At 42.3% G+C, this 19,255-nt stretch overlaps 1 protein-coding gene across 8 annotated transcripts in view; it reads right to left on the bottom strand.

Moving 5' to 3' along the window:
• The window catches only part of LNX1 (ligand of numb-protein X 1), a 364,589-nt gene that overhangs the window by 5,922 nt on the left and 339,412 nt on the right, over positions 1 to 19,255 (bottom strand). For all 8 annotated transcript variants that reach the window (XM_073342023.1, XM_073342024.1, XM_073342025.1 and 5 more), the window contains 3 exons: positions 16,461 to 16,595; positions 8,682 to 8,859; positions 3,396 to 3,624 (listed from right to left, as the gene is read on the bottom strand). In XM_073342023.1, the coding sequence (XP_073198124.1) occupies positions 3,396 to 3,624; positions 8,682 to 8,859; positions 16,461 to 16,595 (542 nt within the window). The remainder of the gene's footprint in view (positions 1 to 3,395; positions 3,625 to 8,681; positions 8,860 to 16,460; positions 16,596 to 19,255) is intronic.

Below are 19,255 nucleotides of genomic sequence, written 5' to 3'. Positions count from 1 at the left end.
GAAGGAGGGCAAAATTAGCAAGGGTAGAAAAATTACTGTAGCACTGGGAAAGTGTAACTTTGCTCTAGCTGCTGTGCAGTATTTTCTTTATCACCTTCAAGAGTATAAATTTCCTTAAACAACAAATGACCTGTATTCCTCAACAGCCAACTGCGTAGAAAAAAACAAATGTTAAGAAATAACTATACCGGATAAGGATGATGATTAGTCTTTACTTCAATAGATCTGACTACCAGCAAACATACCCGTCACTCATGTGGCCCCTACTATCTAGCTCAGGTAATTGCTAGAAGCCCACTGTTTCATGACCACCACATAGTGCGTCATACTACAGAGGGAACAGAGGCAGTAGTTATTTATACACTAACAAATCATCTAAAAATGACTCACCAAAGACCAGTTTTAAAATAAATATCATTGGAAATTTAAATTTCTCCCCATTTCTTGTGAGCTCATTTAAAGAATGTAGAAAGGCGGTGATTCCTGGTGCTTAGCGCCAGGGCCTGACAAGTCAGATGTGGCTTTTAGTGCTGACTTGCTGTGAGTGCTTGAGCAAACTGCCTAAACCCTGGTGTTTATTTCCTCATCTGCACCAACCTTTGTAATGTGCATGTGACCCCTGGAAGAGAGGTGAGCTATATTAGAGGAATGTATTGCTCATTTACAGTATTGGTATCAGCACAGAAGTATGCCCAGAGAAACACTAATCTTAAATCATACAGCTACAGTCACAGAAACTAAGGGGAAACAAAACAGGTATTCCAGGTTGTTGCTGAGGCACGTCTCTTCCTTCTCTCTCTCCCTTGCCCCATGTCTTCATGTCATGTTCTATATTTCCCCCATACCATTTTCTCTCCTTTCTGTGTCCCCTTCCCCTCTTTCTTATTCTGCCTGCTCTTCCTTCTCTGGCTTCCCATCCTGCAGGACCAGGCCTGCTTGTTCCTTGCATTGCTCTTTCTTAGGGGCATTGTCTCCTGCTGTTGAACTTTAATTATAGTATCTAAATGTTTCACACAGTGGTATGCTAAAACTTCCTCCCATTGCACCACACTTGAATATTGAGCAATCTAGATTAACACTGACTAAGCAGAATCATATTTGAATTGAATCATCTTTTCCCAAGACAAGCATGGGCTATGTAGCAAGGCTGTTGAAAATACCCTTGAAATCTACTGGGCAGTGGCTCTTGCCAACAACATCCTGGAAGCCTAGTGAAAGGTTAAATTCTCAGACTGGGAGGAAATGAGTTAACGTGTATTAATGATACATGTCCTGGTGACAGAACTTGAAGGACTTCCAGATGTGTAGTGTGGATGCCAGAGAGTCAATGAGAACAGAAGGGTAACCATTATTTGTGCTAGATAAGATTGAAGTATCTGATAACGTGTATTGTTAAGTGAATAAGTCCAAAGCTGATGCTTGAGGCCTGCCAAACAAGCTAGTACTAATAAGGGTGAAATACACTTCTGTTACTGTCAATTCTAATCATCTTTATTCCCCCTAATTAATTTAAATTTAAGACAACCAGCGCACCAGTTCAGCATACTAATTCCTCTAGTCTTCAGCCACACTGTGGCCCTTTTCTGTGAGTTGCGTTGCAGCTGGGGATATGATTACAATGAATTTCCTGTTTTCAGACCTGCTGACATGGTGGGTAATTTTCCTTCAGTTAAAAGGTTGGGCGTTGTACATGTGCAATTTCTGGAGCAGGGAGGCAAATAAACTCAGATGCTGTTCAAAAGGGTAAAATCCAGCACAGAAAGCCAAAGATATCTGACCGCTTGATCTTAACAGTGTGCTATTGCTTATTGGTACTCTGCATCTCTGACAGTAACTTTATCCTGACTGCAGGACCTGAGACAGAGTAACCACAGTCCTCCTTCAGTGTTTACAGCAGGTGCAGTGAGCTGACTGAGGGAAAGCTTCCTAAAGGTGGTCTTAAGCTGCATTTTCCTCAGCAATAGGCAATGCATTGTATTTATATTGAACCACTAAGAGTAAAGTTTAGATTTCTGTTGGCTTACGAGGGAGAACTGTAAATTGTAGAGAGGGGAGCTCTCAATCCCTATGGTTAGCTATGCAGCAATACAGGAGGCAGAGGGTGTGTTCTAGGGGTGATACTGGCATCTGACTGGTTCACCAGAACCATAGCGAAGGGTAAATTAAAATCCACCCTCAGTTGCTGATAAATATTCTAGTTTCTACGTAAAAGTAAAGAAGGGAAAAATCTATTGGTCTAGGCTATCTACCCCCCCCCCCCCCCCCCGAATGAAGAGATGTACCTAACCCTAAAGATGGCACAAATTTGCTTTTCACACTTCGTGTCCTTCACCCACATACAAGTGGGGTATTCCATCTTTGCACTCAGACTAAATTCAGAACCACCTCACCACAGGCCTTGCCGCAAGCTGAGAAAGGGCCTGTAAAATGGCCTAATGTGGAATAGTAAGGAATAGAATCTAGCTAGAGTATAAATACCCCCAAAAAGTAAAACCATGAAGCTGTATACATAAAACCTAAATAACCCAACTGGTTTCACCCTGGTCCTCCATGCAGCGGAGCCACCTGACATTGCCCTTTTAAAAGAAAAAGGGATATTCTGAACAGCCATTGAGTTCAGGTTAATAGGTAAAGCATATGTAAACTGTTGGGTCAAATTCTGCAGTCCTAGAAATCAATGAGAGTTTTGTTCCATTTAAGAATTGAAATTTCAGCATTAGCTCAATGTAATCCTGGATACAGGGCAAGTCTTCATTAAAAGCTCAGGTTCAAACAACATTGCAAGATGCAGATTTATGCGTTCTGAAGATGTTAAAATGCCCTGTGTATGTAAGACAATTAAACTACACACTATGTGGCTTTTATTTTTACTAAAACTACAAAACAGCTGCTTCCTGTATCTTACAAATGAACTTTTCTCAGGCAGGTGGTGGAGTCAGGGAAGGCGATTCTGAGAAATGCACCAACTGCGTGCACTTTTTAACATCTGGGCAAAGTCAAACAGTTCAGCTGTATTTAACAAACACAGGATCTGTGAAGCTGGAGCGCTGCAGGGGTAGTTTTGGACTTTGCAGGGTGGTCCAGAGGGCCCAGATCTAAGTTCTATGAGCTCCTGAATCCATTCAGAGTTTTCCCTTCCTTCTCTAACACATTTTCAGCTATAGGACTGTTCAGGATCTTTCTTTCCTCCCTTAAAAGCAGTCCTGTGTGTCTATTTTCCATATATGTATACACAATTACAAAGGGGAGGTATTTAAAATAAAGGTTTTTGACAGAGCCTGGATTTAATTAAGATGTCAGTGTAATGAATCAGGCCAAAAAGCAAGAGCCATCCAAGACACATAAATCTTTCCTCCCACTCCCCTTCAACACAAGGATGTAATTTTTGGACTTACCGCGGGAGCTCAAGCCACATAACCCAGGAAGGTGACCATTCACTGTTATCTGATGTGTTCTGATTGGTGTCAGGGAGTGATACATGGCTCATGTCCTCCAGGGCTTCACATTCTTTCATTTCCAAGGCTTTGAGTACCACAGAGGAGGTGGTGTTTTTCAACAGGGCTACTGCCTCGCTACGGCTGACACCAGTCAGGTCAATTCCATTCACATTCAGCAAAATGTCACCTGAAGAACAATAAGCAGAACCATTATAAAAGGAGAAAATGGTTTTAAGGCTTTAATTAATTTTTCCTTTTAAACAAAATGCATTTCAGGAATAGGCCAGGGCTGGGAACTTGTTGCCTGTCAAAAGTGGTTGTTAATATTTTCATACGAAATAAAGGTGAGGCATAAAATAGACCCTGAGAGTGAGATGAGGGGCTGAATTCAAACATGCATCAGCGCAGCCAAGATGGGTAAAGGTAGTATTTTTGGTCACACTACTCCTCCACCCTGGATCAGAGGGCAGCCAAGGGTCCCTGAGGTAACAGAGAGCAGTCTAAGGGCTGTTGAATAACACAACCTGCTCACTGCCCAGCATTAAACAAGGTTTGGCATACACCGACCTCAGCCTGCTTTGAACCGTGGCAAACACCATTACAAATCCCTTTAGCTTTTTCTTAAAGAGACAGAAAAGAAAGAAAAACAGTTAATGTGAAGTATTAAGTAAGGTTTTCATTTTAACAATATCCCTTTCCCTTTAGATGGCAAGAGTTTTTAGATGGAAAACCCCCTTGTTTGACAGTCTTTTAGATGGGATAAAAGATGGGGAAAAGAAGAATTTAGTGGAGATGGGCTGGAGCTGTCCTCGTTGTTAAAGTCTGATCCCATTTCCTAAAAGACAAACACACACAAGAGGGACGAGAAAAGAACAGCGAAGATAGAAAATGCAGCTTCTGTCTCTGATATTAATTTCACTTGCAACCTCACTGCGGAAAAACACAGGCATGGCACATGGTCTTATCAGCCACTCCAAGACCTGGCAAACTCATGTCAGCATCAGGCTATGTAGAACATTGCTTTTGCTGCCTCTTTCTGGTCACAGGCTTATAGTACTGTTGCAAAATATACAGTCATGGCTGGCTAAGCCTGACTCTTATCAGACACAAGGAAAAAGGAGAGAGAGAGAGAGAGAGGAAAGAGAAGAAAAATAAGATAAGGAAAGAAAAGGACACAGAAGGCCGTGGGGGAGAGAAGGAAGTTTCATATTTTAGGTGGAGGTTGGATTTCAGCTGATAGAGGTGTAAATGGCATCTGGTTCTCTCTTCCTTTGGCCCTGTCTGGTCATGATTAGGATGAAGGCGGTTTGGCATCCCAGGAGATGGTGGGGGTTGCAGTCATGATGGTGCAGCTCACTCCAGTAGGTAATTCCTCCCCCCGAAAATTTCTCTAAGGATTCCAAAAGGCAGTGATGGGCAGAATAGCCCATCTCATTGTTATTTTATCTCCCAGTTAGGCCTAATTTCTGACACACCAATTATTGGTTCACTGATTTCTGGGTTTATACTTCTCTTGTTTACCAAGCCTTTTTGTCTGGACAAATTCAGACTTTCAAACTTGCTTTTGCACCTTTTCCTATCAACATTTGTTGTTACAGGTTGTTGTGATATCTTATGAACTTACACTCACTTTTTACCGTTGAGGGTAAATTACGGTAAATTTGAAGGCTCAATTATCACAACAGGGCTACTCTAAGCAGGATGGGTGTATAGATGATCCATTGAGATTGTTATGCTGGGTGAGGTTCTCCAGCGAACAGGGAGCTCTGATGATGTCCTCCCCACCCCTGGCACACCACCTACAGCAGGTGAGGGGCTGGATGGGAGTGCCACAGAGATGTGCTTATGCATCAGATGAGAAGTCCCTTACATGGAGGCAATCATCAGATAACCACGTAGGGCAGCTTTAAGGCCTCTCTATGCTGATGCAGCAGTAAAAATGAGACAAAATGGGGCTGAAGAGCATGGGACTTGAATTCTAAAATTTGAATCCCATCTGGGATGTTTATTCCCTCCCCACCCCATGATTAGTCACCATCTTTCTGCCTCAGTTTCTCTAGCTCTACTGTAAGGATAACACACAGACAACTGCACATGGCACTGTGATAATTAAGGTCTGTAAAGTGCACTTCAAATACTTTTGTATGTGCCACTGTTTTACATTCAGGTGTTTGTTTTCAAACTGAATTTAAAATCTGGAGGAGAAAGGGTTGTTGTTTATTTTATTCCTCCCCCGATGCTATTACTTGTCCTAAACTGAGAACAGCAAATTTAGCAGGTTTTCTGTAAACTTTGTAGCAATATATTATTAATGTTTATTTAAATGTGCCTAATGCCTCTGGCTGCCTCACACAATACAACAAATGAAATACAGCAGTTTTAGAAATAAGAATGACCGCATAATTACCAGAGTGAACACACAAAAAAAGAGGGGGAATCTATTAGTGTGACACCACTCTTGAAGAAACAGTAATTCACAATACCAAGTGCTCCCTTTCATCTTGGAACAAGCTCGAAGCTAAAAGCTTCCTGTGGTGCCTCCAGTGCATTTTGTCTTATCTGTGCCTGCCTCTTAGGCCAGGTCTGCTCCTAAAACGTAGGTTGACTTAGCTACACTATTTCATGGCCTGAGCAGAGGTGTAAGTGAGCCAGTACGGGGCCGCTATGGCGTACCGGTAAGAAGTGGCCGCCACTACTTTAATGTCGCTCCCCCACCCACCCCCACTGGCCGCTTTGCCAGTAGGCACCTTACTGGCAGAGCTGCTGATGAAGGGGCGGGAGAGGAGGGCAAAAGGGGCAGCTGCCCCAGGGCCCAGTGATTTAAAAGGGCCCGGAGCTCCGAGCCGCCACCACTACCACAGCCCCGCCCCTTCCACCCAAGGCCCCGCCCCTTCTGGGGGCCCAGAGCCAGGCCCCCGTACCGGTAAGTCTTTTATGTTACTTTCACCCCTGTCCCTGAGCGACATACTTATGTCGACTTAACCCCCACTCTAGATGCAGGAAGGTTGACAGAAGAATTCTTCCATCGACCTAGCTACCGCCTCCCGGAGAGGTGGATTAGCTACATCGGAAAACCCCTTCCATCAACGTAGGTGTAGCGCAGACATACCCTTAGATCATACACTCCTTGTGGCATGGATTATATGTACAGGCCCTGGTCAGCGCTAAGCACCTGATCAGCATTTAACTGTAGGTGACACAAATACTGATGCCTATAGTTAAGGTTTCCCAACATTTTCCATTATAAGATTGTGTTTGGCAAAGTTATAAACAGCTGTAAACTTCAAGCATTTGGGCTGAAATTTTCCATGCTAAATGTCTGCCTCAGATTGAATATTTTTGCAAAATTTAAGCCAAGATGATTCAGCCATGTCTCAGAATGAAGCTAGGGGAACATATGTTGTTTTAATGCATAAAATATGTATAAAATTATTACATCCGTTTTGTGGAGAAGCTCTAGTAGGCTCCGTGCAATGGAACAAGAATACCTACAATTCTGTTGTATGGTGCATCCTCTAGCCCAGGGCTTCAGGAGCTGAGCATGACTTTGTTGCCAGGAACAGAGCAGGGAGACTCTCTACTGTGCTCTCAATGCTCCTCCTGCTGGCACACAGGCAGCAAAGAATAAAAAGAGGAAGCAGCCAGATTGAAATGAAGAGGGGTTAAGAGGAATGGGATTTGGAGCTGTTTGGAGGCGGGGGAGAGTACTAGAATGAGGGGCTGAAGCAGGATGCAGTCTGGGATTGGGACAGGGACAGGGTGGTGGGGTGTGAGGGAAAGAGTCTGTAACCACTACCGCACATTCCCCTCAGAACCTGGAATAGAACCCATAGTCCCAACGTCTCTCTGCTGTCAGACCCACTGGCAAAATGTGTGTCTCATCTCCCTTTAGTGATTGGCCCACATAGAGGATGAAAACCTATACCTGCTATTAATTACTCTGTTAGCTCAAGAGCCAAGCTCTCTGTGGATCTAAAGGTTCTAACCCTGCTGATGAATCATGTGGAGTAAATATGGGTCTACATTATGGAAATTATGTTTTTTTCCAGTTTGCTTTTAAAAAAAAGATCTAAGAAATTACATACAAAAACTCTATTAAAATAAAGTTAAGGTTGCAAAGTCAAACACTCAAAAGTTGGGAAATGCTAGAATTAAGGTTACCCATGCGGTCTCATTCGGCTCCCTTGCATGTATGTATTATGATGCAGTCTTTAATTACAGGATCACATACTGTCCTAGGCATCTCTAGCTGGGCACTTAATATTAGTGGACAATTTTGACATTAATACTACTGTGAAGAGCACCACTGAAAAGCCCTTGAGGAAATGAATAATTCTGCCTTCAGAGAAGGGTTTGAATAGTGTGCAGTAAATAAGGCTCAGGGCCACACATTGAAAAATGAGGATAAAACAAAATATTGAAAAGCTGCCCATTAAGTGAGCTCCACCCATCCTGTGCGCTGAAAGAGGCAGGGTCCTGTGGAAAAATAGTATGTGACCATGTAATTGAAGACTGTATTATAATACATATGCAGACAATGGGGCCAAATAAAGTGTGCACGAGCAACCTGAATTTTGTCCTAACTTTGCATGCTTGACTTTAAAGCCTTAACGTTCTTTTAATTTTTTTGGTATGTAATAAATAATATAGGCCCATTCACCCTCTCCTCATGGTAAAACCCATAGGAATTGATAGTGAAAAGAAAATCTCTGCAAAGATCCCTTTGCTAAGGTCCCACCACATCATCTGGTTGGGGAGAGATTCTCCCTAACCACAGAAAAGACTGGGGGGCATGGAGGCTCAGTAGAAGAGGCTATACTATACACCCTCAGGCTGTTTTTTTTTTTATTAACTTCAGCAGGTCTTTGAGGGTGGTGGGATGATTTACATTACATTACCACTCAACCCCACACTGCCCACTTTTACTGCCTCAGTGCACACGCAGAACCACATAGAGAGCGACCACAGGCTCTGAGAGGAGGGTAGGGGGACAGCACTGCAGAGGTAGCTTAGAGAACCAAGGGCTCCAGAGGTGGAGGGTCCCTCCAGCCGTAGGTCTCAGAGGCACATGCTCAGCTAAGGCGTTTGCCTTCTTTTAAAAACTCTTTCAGGCTAGTTTCTCTCTCATCTCTGAGAGATATCAAAGTGTCTACAGAAACACCCCTGTGGCACCCGTTTGTGACCTTTCAGTTCGTCAAAAGGGAGCTTTCTATTCAAGCAGGCCTCCAACCCCATTAGCTTTACCTGTTTTCATTCTGCCATCTCTGCTGATGACTCCTCCGGGTTCAACGCTTATCACGTAGATAGGCAAATCCCATTCCATATGAGATGCTCCGCCTGCCACAGTCATTCCCAGTGACTCTGTGTGATCCTTCCGGACAGACACCACCTTCTCATGGCAGGTGACAGCGTGAAGGGTGTTCTGTGGAGGCCAAATATCAAGGATAAATGCAGTGTACACATACAGCTTTCTGATAGCTTCATCACTTGCAGTAATCAAACGGGAATTAATATGCAGTCATATGATGACTACTCAGAGGATCTCAAAGCATTTTACAACCCCTGAGCCGCACAACACTTGTGTGGACAGTAAATATGCCTATCCTACTGCTTGGGATTCTGCAGGGTCACAGCTATGACCAAAGCACTCCAAACTGGGATGAGTAAGTCAATCACTAAATCCATATTTGGGATTCAGTACTGCTCCCATTAAAGTCAGTGATGGTTTTGTCATTTACCTTAATGAGAGCAGAATCAGGGCACCTGGACACAAATAAAGTGGCCTGAGTTTTCAGTTAGAAAGCAACCAGAGATTATACACTAGTAAAAAGTTTGGGTGTTCAGCACCTCTGAAAATCAGGCCACTTATTTAGGTGCCTAGATTTAGATTCAGATGCTTAACTTTAGGCATCCAAATTTGAAAACTTTGTCATACATATTTAACAAAGAAGAAACAATATATGGACTATAAGGAACAAACCTATAGGAGATGGACTATATGACATAATAATTCTTTTCCATCTCTGGCTCTATGAAAATCTCCAGGAGAAACTGGCTAGAAGGATGTGTATTCAACTAGGGAGAATAACAAGGACTTTTATAGAATAAGTGCCAAGGGTCTCTGGGGTGATTCATTTATTGCTGATTTTAAAAGGTTGCTTCTGTGTGATGGCCATATCCAAACTATGAGGAGATTCATCTTTTTTCTCCCAATAGGAAAAGCTAGCCCCTTTGTTAGTCAAGAGTGCTCAGTTTGTTTATACTTTGTGAATAAGGGTCAGACAAATCAACACACACCATCAGATACTGAAGAATCAAAAGGTAACTTAGGTTCTAAAACGTAATACTGGCAGGGAGAGCCTTTCTAATATTCAGATCCAGTTCCCGCCTCAGCTTGTGACCTGAATGTGTGAGTGTTTTTTTCCAAAGCACCCCAATCCCTACCAAATAATTTATAAAATGGATGGGGATTTTTCTCCAAAAAATCTGGATTTAAACTTTACTGAATAACTTTAATTTCCCTAATTAATTCATCTGCTATGTTCCTGCAATTACTTTCTGAATATTCCAGCCTCTAGAGCAGAACTAGGGTGACCAGATGTCCCGATTTTATAGGGACAGTCCCAATTATTGGCTCTCTCTCTCTCTTATATAGGCTCCTATCACCCCAACCCCGTCCCAATTTTTCACACCTGCTGTCTGGTTACCCTAAGAAGAACTGGCACACTACTTTCAAGTTTCAATACAGAAATATAATACATGTGCTGCAGGGCTAACTATTCTTTATGACACGTTAAAAAAGATCTCATCATTCAGGAGTGTGACATCACATCTGTGATATGCAAAAAGATGGATCAGTCTCATTCAGGGCTGTAATAATCCCATCCCTGAAATCTCAGATTCAACCACGAAATCCTATTTCAAGTTCTGAGTCAATGGCATAGAGAGAAGAACAATCAAATGTCTGGCTCTTCTGGCAATGGCTAGAGTAAACTTCAAGGAAAGACAGAAGTGGGAAAGTAGGAAAAGGGAACAATTGCACTGGGAAATCTGCTGATGAATGATTAGTGGGCTTGAGTATGTATATGTTTATAGCATTTTATTTTTAAAGACATATTTAGAATGATGAGACTATAATTCCATCTCAAGAGTTCTGCGATTAAACACACAAGCTGCATTTATCAGCTGCCCATCTAGCAAAGGACTTCTAGACACTTCAGAAAATAAGCAGAATATATCAAAACGCTGACATTCCATAACACTTCAGATAATAAAGTCACTAAACTCCATCTAAATGGGTTCCTTCTTATGTCGTAGGGATAGGAATTGCAAAGGTAGCACTGTTATGGATGCTGCATACCACGTAACCCCTGGCCTGAGATGGAACACAGAGAGTCGGAACCTCTGTAAGACGACTTGATAATGTGGTTCGAGAGCAACTGAACACTTCCAAAGGCTCTACAACACAGCTGTGTGAAATCATCCACATTTTCCCCACAAGGATTTTCACAAAAAATGTTCATTGTTCTATTTCGGGTAGTTTCATTCGTGCAAAATGTTGTCTTATTTTTTCAAAATTAATATTTTACATGAATGTGTAAAATTGTTATAACTCCACCTTTGCTCAAAAATAAACCCAATTTTGCTTTGCTTTACCCATGTACATGCAAAAAATTGCCCCTTTCACTTTGAGAATGGGTTGATTTAACTGAGATTATCCCTTTTTGGGGGTAGGGGAGGAGAGGAATGCTAATTTTCCAAAAAAGGGCAGGGTTTTGATTTTGCAACAACGTCTCAAAATGATACGCTCTGGATTCAGGGCATGCTTGTTAGCTATTCTGCGTCCACTCTGTCTCAGATATCAAGAGAGTGACTGAGAAACAGAGGCTGTCTCTGCCATATTTCTGAGGAACCAGCACAGACACGGTCTGCATTTTAGAGGTATGTTGAGAAACAAATTGGCGTAGGTTACTTCTCAATGGAAAATGACGGAAGAGCTGCTTTACTGCGTGCGTACACACATGTACGCACAATCCAACAGTCAGCTTCCCTTTAAAACATAGGGGGCTGCAAGGAATCTTCAAAGTGCTCAGAGAGAAGCACTGTGAATTCTCAAAGGAGGGGAAGAGGGTGATCAAAGGGAAGTTAAAGCCTTCTTAACAGACACAGGGAGCGCTCTCTTGGAGGTATTGCTGCTAATGAGTTACCCAGTTAAAAGGCAATGTTTATTAATGAATGCATTTCAATACATTCTCTTCTAAACAACTACCCTTCTCCATCATTGTGAAATGACCTTGGAGGCCATGACGGGGAAAACACACAGCTTGTCCCCTTTTCTTAAGTTTACTGTAAAATAAATATTTACAGCAAATTATCACAACCTCAAAGTCATGACGCGTGGCTCACAGGCAACGGACACAGCTGTAGCTGCTTGGAAAATATATATTACCTGCAGGCTAACCCACTCACACAGCTACAGAACGTTATGTGCGTGAGCAGCAAGAGCAATGGCTCCGTCTTTAAGGACTGGACAACTTGTTATAAACAATCAATAGGAGTAGAAGAAATAGTTACAATTAAAACCAGTGCTATTTTAGTGTCTCATACTGCAACTGCATTGAAGTCAATGGCAAAACTCCCAATGACTTCAAAGGAGCAGAATCTGGCTCTATTTATATATTACAAATCCTGTTTAACAGATCCCTCTGTAGTACAGGAGTGTTTCTGACATCTTTTCTATTCAAGATCAGGCAGCATCAGCAGCAACTCGGGCTTTACATTGCCTTGCTCCTCAGACATGGGAGGATCTCTTACTAAGAACCCTGTCCATGACCAATCATACACCACACTGTATGCAAAATACACTCCCAATACGCACCAAAGAGGATGTATTCAATACAGATTGTGTTGCTACTTCATCACTGCTCTGCTGCCTGTCCTTCTGTTTACCATTGGCATCTGCTTAAAAGAAAGCTTCTTTTCTGCTCTTTACAGATGGAGGCAGGATGTCATGAGGGCAGTGACTTGGCCAAAAGGGATTCCTGAGTCATTATACAATAACAAATAATACTGGAGTCTGCAGTTTATTCTTGGCACTGAATACATTGGAGACTTGAAGGCAAAACCCAGCACACATTTACATCCGTGCTATATAGTTAACCAGGACAAAACTGGCTCTCTCAGAGAGTTAAAAGAGGGATCAGTGATGTTAACAAAAATCCACCTCTCCCAAGGATGAATTATCCACCCCATAAACTTCACATTAATAACACCAGGTTACATTAATTAGCAATTTCTCTATTAGCCACATTTAATTTAACAATCCCCACTGACAAAGCCAGGTGTAAGATTCACCAAGCCACACATCCAAAGGAAATTGCTTTGACTTGAAAGCATGGCCAAGAAGATGTCCATTAGATCTAAGCAAGAGCACATACCGCATTACAAGATTCTGGGCTGGCACGCTTAATCCCTGCATTAAGGTCTGATTTTAAAAAATATTTAAGCCCACATGGCCTGCAAAGCCTAATTTTAAAGAGAGTGAAGTATGAAAGAATATCATGAAAAAAATACAGGGTATGTACTGAGAAATATCTGGTAAATACTGAGACAAATCCAGACCAATACTCACATGTTCCTGACAAAAGGCAAACAACACTACCACAGCGAGTTACAGACAGTGCACCACAGCAAAACTCTGTGGGGCCTGCACATAATCAGTCCCGCTGGCTGTATGAGCTCCTCTGGAGTTCTTCAGACTATTGAATCATAGGTGCCACATTGGAAAAGCAAAGACTAGATTCTAGCTAACCAGCAGGAGTGCACCACAGCACCAGTGTTGTGGGGAAAAGGGGAACAGAACCACCTCCCTCCTTGTGCACCCTTTCAGAAAGAATAAGGCTGTTTGTATACCCTCAGCTAAATGGTGCCAGGGGCATGTGTATGACTGAGGGTATGTCTACATGGTGGGTGATGTGCACTACCAGGGTGTGATTTCTAAAGAACACTAACATATTGCGCAATAATTGGTCCAGGTAGACCCTGCTGGTGCACCCTAGATTCACAGATTTCAGGACCAGAGGGGAACATTGTGATCGTCTAGTCTGACCTCCTGTATTGCACACGCCATAGACCTTCCCCAAAATAATTCCTAGAACAGATCTACTAGAAAAATATCCAATCTTGATTTAAAAATTCTCAGTGATGGAGAATCCACCACGACCCTTGGTACATTGTTCCTTGGTCAGTTACACTCACTGTCAAAAATCAGAGGAGACTTGAAGGCCTAAAGGCTCAGGATCTCCTTTTGCAGGGGCAGGGAGGGGATGTGTGAAAGGGAAAGGCAGCTATGCAGCCTGCTCTCTCCAATCTTGATTTAACCACCCCAGAGCTCATCTGTCTTGGGGTGAAAAGGCCACAGAGGAGAGGAGTCAGGGATTAGGGGCTCCAGATAGCATGTTCCCCTTTCTACACAGCCAAAAGAGACATTTGTCAAGAGAGGGAGATTTGTTTCTGAGAAAAATCTCCATCTTCACTGTGCCCTCCACTGGAGGGGTCACAGACTGCTGCCACTGGCCAGAAGCAGCACAGCCACTAAGCCAGCTGTGCTGTCACTGATGGGCCAGGAGACCCAGAGAGGCACAGACGCACACCCCAGCCACCTGTTGGGGGATTCTTGCAGTGGATCAGGAATTCCCTTATCTCCATATCCTATGCAACAAAATAAGGCCCCACCAGCTCCACGTAGGGTGCTGCAATGCCAACACAACTCCCTAAATCTCACAAGTCAATGCAGTTCCCCAAATCAACTTATAATTAATCAAGAATTCCTTTCCTGCACCTCTTTATACAGGAAGAGAAGAAAGGGGCCCAAAGTTGGGTATGGAATAGAATTAATGTACTGAATTCCCCTGTACCATACCCACAGACTAGTAACACAAATATATTAGATATAGCAGACGCTCAGGCAGTCACTGGAAATCATGTGATAGTGTCATGAGTTAATTGCTATCCCACTCAGAGATCTCCCTAAGAATCATGAAAGCATTATTTCATTGGGAAGTAACGACTTGCAGATGCAGCATCAGCTAGGATTGTCTTGTGACAGGATGGCAGCAGCCTAGTGTCGTCTCTGCTGTTCTGGACAGCAGACGTGGGTCTGTTCTTACAGCATGAGGGAGGAGTTATGTCTGTGAACGGCATGCAAGGGTACAGGTAAGATGGAATATGCTGCAGGAAATACCATTTCCTAAGGGGCTGAATGAACATAATTGATAAAAGGAGGAAAACAACAAAGGGATGTTTATAAACATTTTTAAAATATGGGCCCATCCTTTTCTCCCCGCTGGCAGCTGCGTTCAGGAGCTGACAGCTGGCAGTGCAGTCTAAGAGGCATGTGGTCCTTTAAGGTCACAGTTGCCTGCTTCTCAGTCAGGACTGATTTTAAATGAGCCCTGCTGCTTTTTAAAGCCCCTAGTGACACGGTCCTGTCTATATTCAGAACTCTCTCTTTGCTGGATAGCCGTGCTGTGGCACCAATCTCCTTTTAGGGATTCCACCCTTCTGTTGTGTATGTAGCTAGGACTCTGCTTTCTGTGTACTGGCTTCCAGGTGAAGGATACGCTGAATGACGCACACACTGCTGTCAGCTTTGTGGAAACTGTATGCTTGTTCTTTGTCATTTTCCTTAATCTAATAATACCTAGTCCTTACATAGGGCTTTTCTTCCATAGATCTCAAAGCACTTTACAAAGGAGGTCAGTAGCAGTATCATCATCCCCGTTTTCATAGATTCCTAGATTCTAAAGCCAGAAGAGACCATTGTGATCATCTCCTCTGACCTCCTGTATAGCACAGACCATAGAACTTCCCCAAAATCATTCCTAGGGCAGATCTTTTAGAAAACCATCCAATCTTGATTTAAAAATTGTCTGTGCTAGAGACTCCACCATGACCCTTGGTAAATTGTTCCAATGGTTAAGTACACACACTGTTAAACATTCACACCTTATTTCCAGTCTGACTTTGTCTAGCTTCATCTTCCAGCCATTGGATGGTGTTGTACCTTTATCTGCTAGACTGAAGAGCCCATTATTAAATATTTTGTTCCCTACATACATCCTTATAGACTGTGATCAAGTCACCCCTTAATCTTCTCTTTGTTAAGATAAATAGATTAAGCTCTTTAGTCTAACACTATAAAGGCAAAATTTCTAATAGTTTATTCATTTTTGTGGCTCTTCTCTGAACTCTCTCCAATCAACATCCTTCTGGAATTGTGGGCACCAGAACTGGACACAGGATTCCAGCAGTGGTTGCACCAGTACCAATTATAGAGGTAAAATTACCTCTCTACTCCTACTCGAGATTCCCCTTCTGATGCACCCCAGGATCACATTAGCTCTTTTGGCCACAGTGTTGCATTGGCAGCTCATGTTCAGCTGATTATCCATCATGACGCCTCAATCTTTTTCAGCCATTGCTTTCCATGATAGAGTCCCCCATCCTGTAAGTATGCCTTACATTCTTTGTTTCCAGATGTATATATTTTTATTTTACTGTATTAAAATGCATATTGTTTGCCAGCACACAATTTACTAAAAAGTGAATGATCGAGTAACAGTCACAGTAATCAACACCCAGATGTGGGAATATGACACCCAGTCTATGCAAGCTTCTTGCCTTCATGCTTTGCTCCAGATGGAGTAAGTGCAGATAAGCCTCTTATTTTTGTTAGAATGCATTGCATTTTGCTGGCTCAGGTTGGGAGGCAGGTTTGTGTACAATATAGTATGTGTGTATAAAATTTTGATCTCATTATTATCCTTCAGCTTCCTCTCTCCCAATCCTTCCAAACTGAGTCAAGACAGAAGCACTTCCTAGTGTATAAATAAAGATGATTTCTGTTCTTACATTTATACCGCAGAATAAGATGTGCTTCTCCTGCTGATAGGGTCTGGAGACAACAAAACCTTCTGTTTCCCACAGAAAGAACAGTAAATATAAGATAGATCCAGGCCTCACCTTGTTAGGATAGTTTCCTTCCGATGGGCAAGGCTGAGGACTGCCGTTGTAATTCCACTCAGCCTCCTGCAAGATGTCAGGGGTCTGCTGTCTGGTCTGCCGTGACACAATAAAGTGAACCCGCTTCTCACTGGCCTACATGACGAGACACAGATGTAAATCCGTCTGTTATGCAGCTACAAAGCCAATCTTTTCAGCACTAGAAATTCACAAAGTCCAGGTCTTAGTTAAGCTTGCTGTTATTTTCATTTTCTTTTGAGATGATATTTTGGGTTGCAGATTTTGGTTAATTGAAGGGCAATTCTTTTCTTTGCCTCTACCCTTATTATCAGCTTGCTACAGGAGGAAATAATAATGTAAGTTCAGCTCAGTACAACACAGACTGCAAAACTGAAGTTAATCCTCTAAAACCCTATTTTCATGCATTCAAAATTTCCCCTGAATTAACAATCCTCTCGCTTGATAGTGCTGCTCAGTTCTTGCTTTTAGACATTTATTCTATTCACTTGTGTACATTAGCACAGCTAACTAGTGTCTCATGGTTACATCACATGTGTAAAACTAGGTCTACTACTGTTTGATGGAACAGTGAAAGCAATGCTGCTTATCTCCGAATGATGGAAATGCTCACACTGAGGGGGGCTAGTGGCAGAATTTTGCACGCTGCTAACATGACAAATGTAGTTTTACTTAGAGAAGGGGCCATGCTACTATTCTGAACAATATAATCTTAACAGACTAGTGTAACGGGAAGGAGGCAGCATGGATCAAACACAGGACTGGGAGCCAGGTACTCCAAAATTCAAATCCCGACACTACTACTTGCTCAGGTAGACCTCAGAAAGTCATGAAACTTTTTAGTCTGTCTACTTTTTCCAACTGCAAATGGAGATCATAAAGACTGTGTCCCACAGATGTGGTGTGAGGATTCACTGATTTGTACATCGCTTTGAAGTTGCAAGATGCTACACTAGTTTAATTATTATAACTGTAAAGTCTCAGTGCAGTTGGATCAGTACTCGAGAGGCCAGTCCTACCTCCAGGAGTAGACAGCCAAATTCTGCTCTCAGTTAGACTGACTCCCTGAAGTCAACAGTGTTGTACTGGTAGAACTGAGAATAGAATTTAGTTGAGTAAATCCAATACGTGGTACTTTCCTAACATAAAAACAAACCAATACAAGAAAGAAAAATGTATGGTTAGCTTCAGTGGTTTAGAGATGTGCTGCTATATGGGAATATTCAAAGTTAATTTTCAGATACATAATATCTTGCTTTTCAGGCTGAAGTTGCTGGAAAGGTTGCAGATACAAAAAGCTCAGTTGGCAGTACTTAATTTTTGCCAGGTCTTGCCTCTGGGCTTGGCAGGTCATAGTCCCGGCACTTCTGGGCTTGCTGCATCAGTTATGAATGTAAAACTTGCTTGAGCCCTGGCACCTCTTTCATACAATTTAAGCACTGGTTCTTGGGGACAAGGAGAGCCGCTAATGGCCTCCCGAGGGAGACTTGTTCTCTTGGGTTCAGGCTATTACTGTAATGTAGAGCCTCCCTGAAAGAGTTTAAAGGGGATAAAACATCACAGAGCTTCAGAAGCCTAAGGTGTTGGTCTAGGTTGGAACAGGCTCCAAGGAGAGAGAAGTGTGGAAAGGCATTTAAAAGAAGATGTAAACGAAACCTGGAATTCAACCCTACTCTCTCAAAAAGTCAACTCTCTCAATGACTTCAATGGCAGCTAGATTAGGTCCCTGAGTTTTATATTCTACAGTTAAACTTTTCCTCACTAGAGTCTGGTTCAAAGTTCTTTGCTGTGATTTCAAAAAATGTTTTGATGGGTTTTAAACTAATAATGAAAATAACCAATATTTGCAGTCTGAATTCCTCATACTGGGCTAGTTACTACTTCCAATGACATCAAAACAAGTTAGAAACATGCATTTCCCTATAAGCTATGGTATATTAACACCTTGAATCTGAATCCACATGATACCTGAGACTGGAATCTTGTGTGTTGGTAGAAAAAAAACACAGCAATCCCTAATCTGTGAAGATGTTTAAAACCTGGAAGCACAACACAAGACTAAATGACCCAATGGTGTAAAACCCCTTAACATGCAATTCTACTGTAAAAGAAACATTTTACAACTTCAGTTTAAAACTGTTCTCTCCCCACGTGGCTTGTCTCAAAATTGATTATTTACAAGGTAGCTCTAAATTTGATTAATTCCTTGTAGAATGACTAGCAAAAGTTCAACAAGAGCATCTGTAGCAAATGTCCCATTTGTCTCTAGGTCAGTCTAGTTGGGTCATTTCTCATAAATTCAGAGAATATTACGAAGTTATCAAAACACATCAGCTTCCAAGTCTACATTCTTCCATGTAAAAACCCAGTAAAATTTTTGCTGATTAGTATATTAATTGTTGTTTCAACTGGTCTCTCTCTGCTCTGCTAGTTGTTTTGCTCCAATTCCTCCATAGCTATTCATGACCAGAAAAGAAATAAAGATACATACACTTGCTTTTAGCTTTGTTTCAGTACTGAACACAAACTGTAGCTTAAAGAGCCTACCAGAGTCAGATCCTCTGCTAAGACCAAAATGCACACGCAAAAAAGGGTCAGTGTGTCTTAAAACTCTCTTTTACACTAGCCTCATTCTGGAACTGCTCTGTGCAGACTATTCCCCTACACTGTGCTACGGGAGCCGGAGGGCTCCTCTAATTACACTGCTCTGCAATGGTCACCATTATTATTGTTATATGGCATCACCCGGATACCTCAGTTGAGATGGGGCTACACTG

The sequence above is a fragment of the Lepidochelys kempii genome, chromosome 4, assembly GCF_965140265.1.
Source record: "Lepidochelys kempii isolate rLepKem1 chromosome 4, rLepKem1.hap2, whole genome shotgun sequence".
In the NCBI taxonomy this organism is placed as follows: domain Eukaryota; kingdom Metazoa; phylum Chordata; order Testudines; family Cheloniidae; genus Lepidochelys; species Lepidochelys kempii.
The sequence above is the reverse complement of the archived record's forward strand: the minus strand, read 5'-3'. Positions and strand labels throughout refer to the sequence as shown.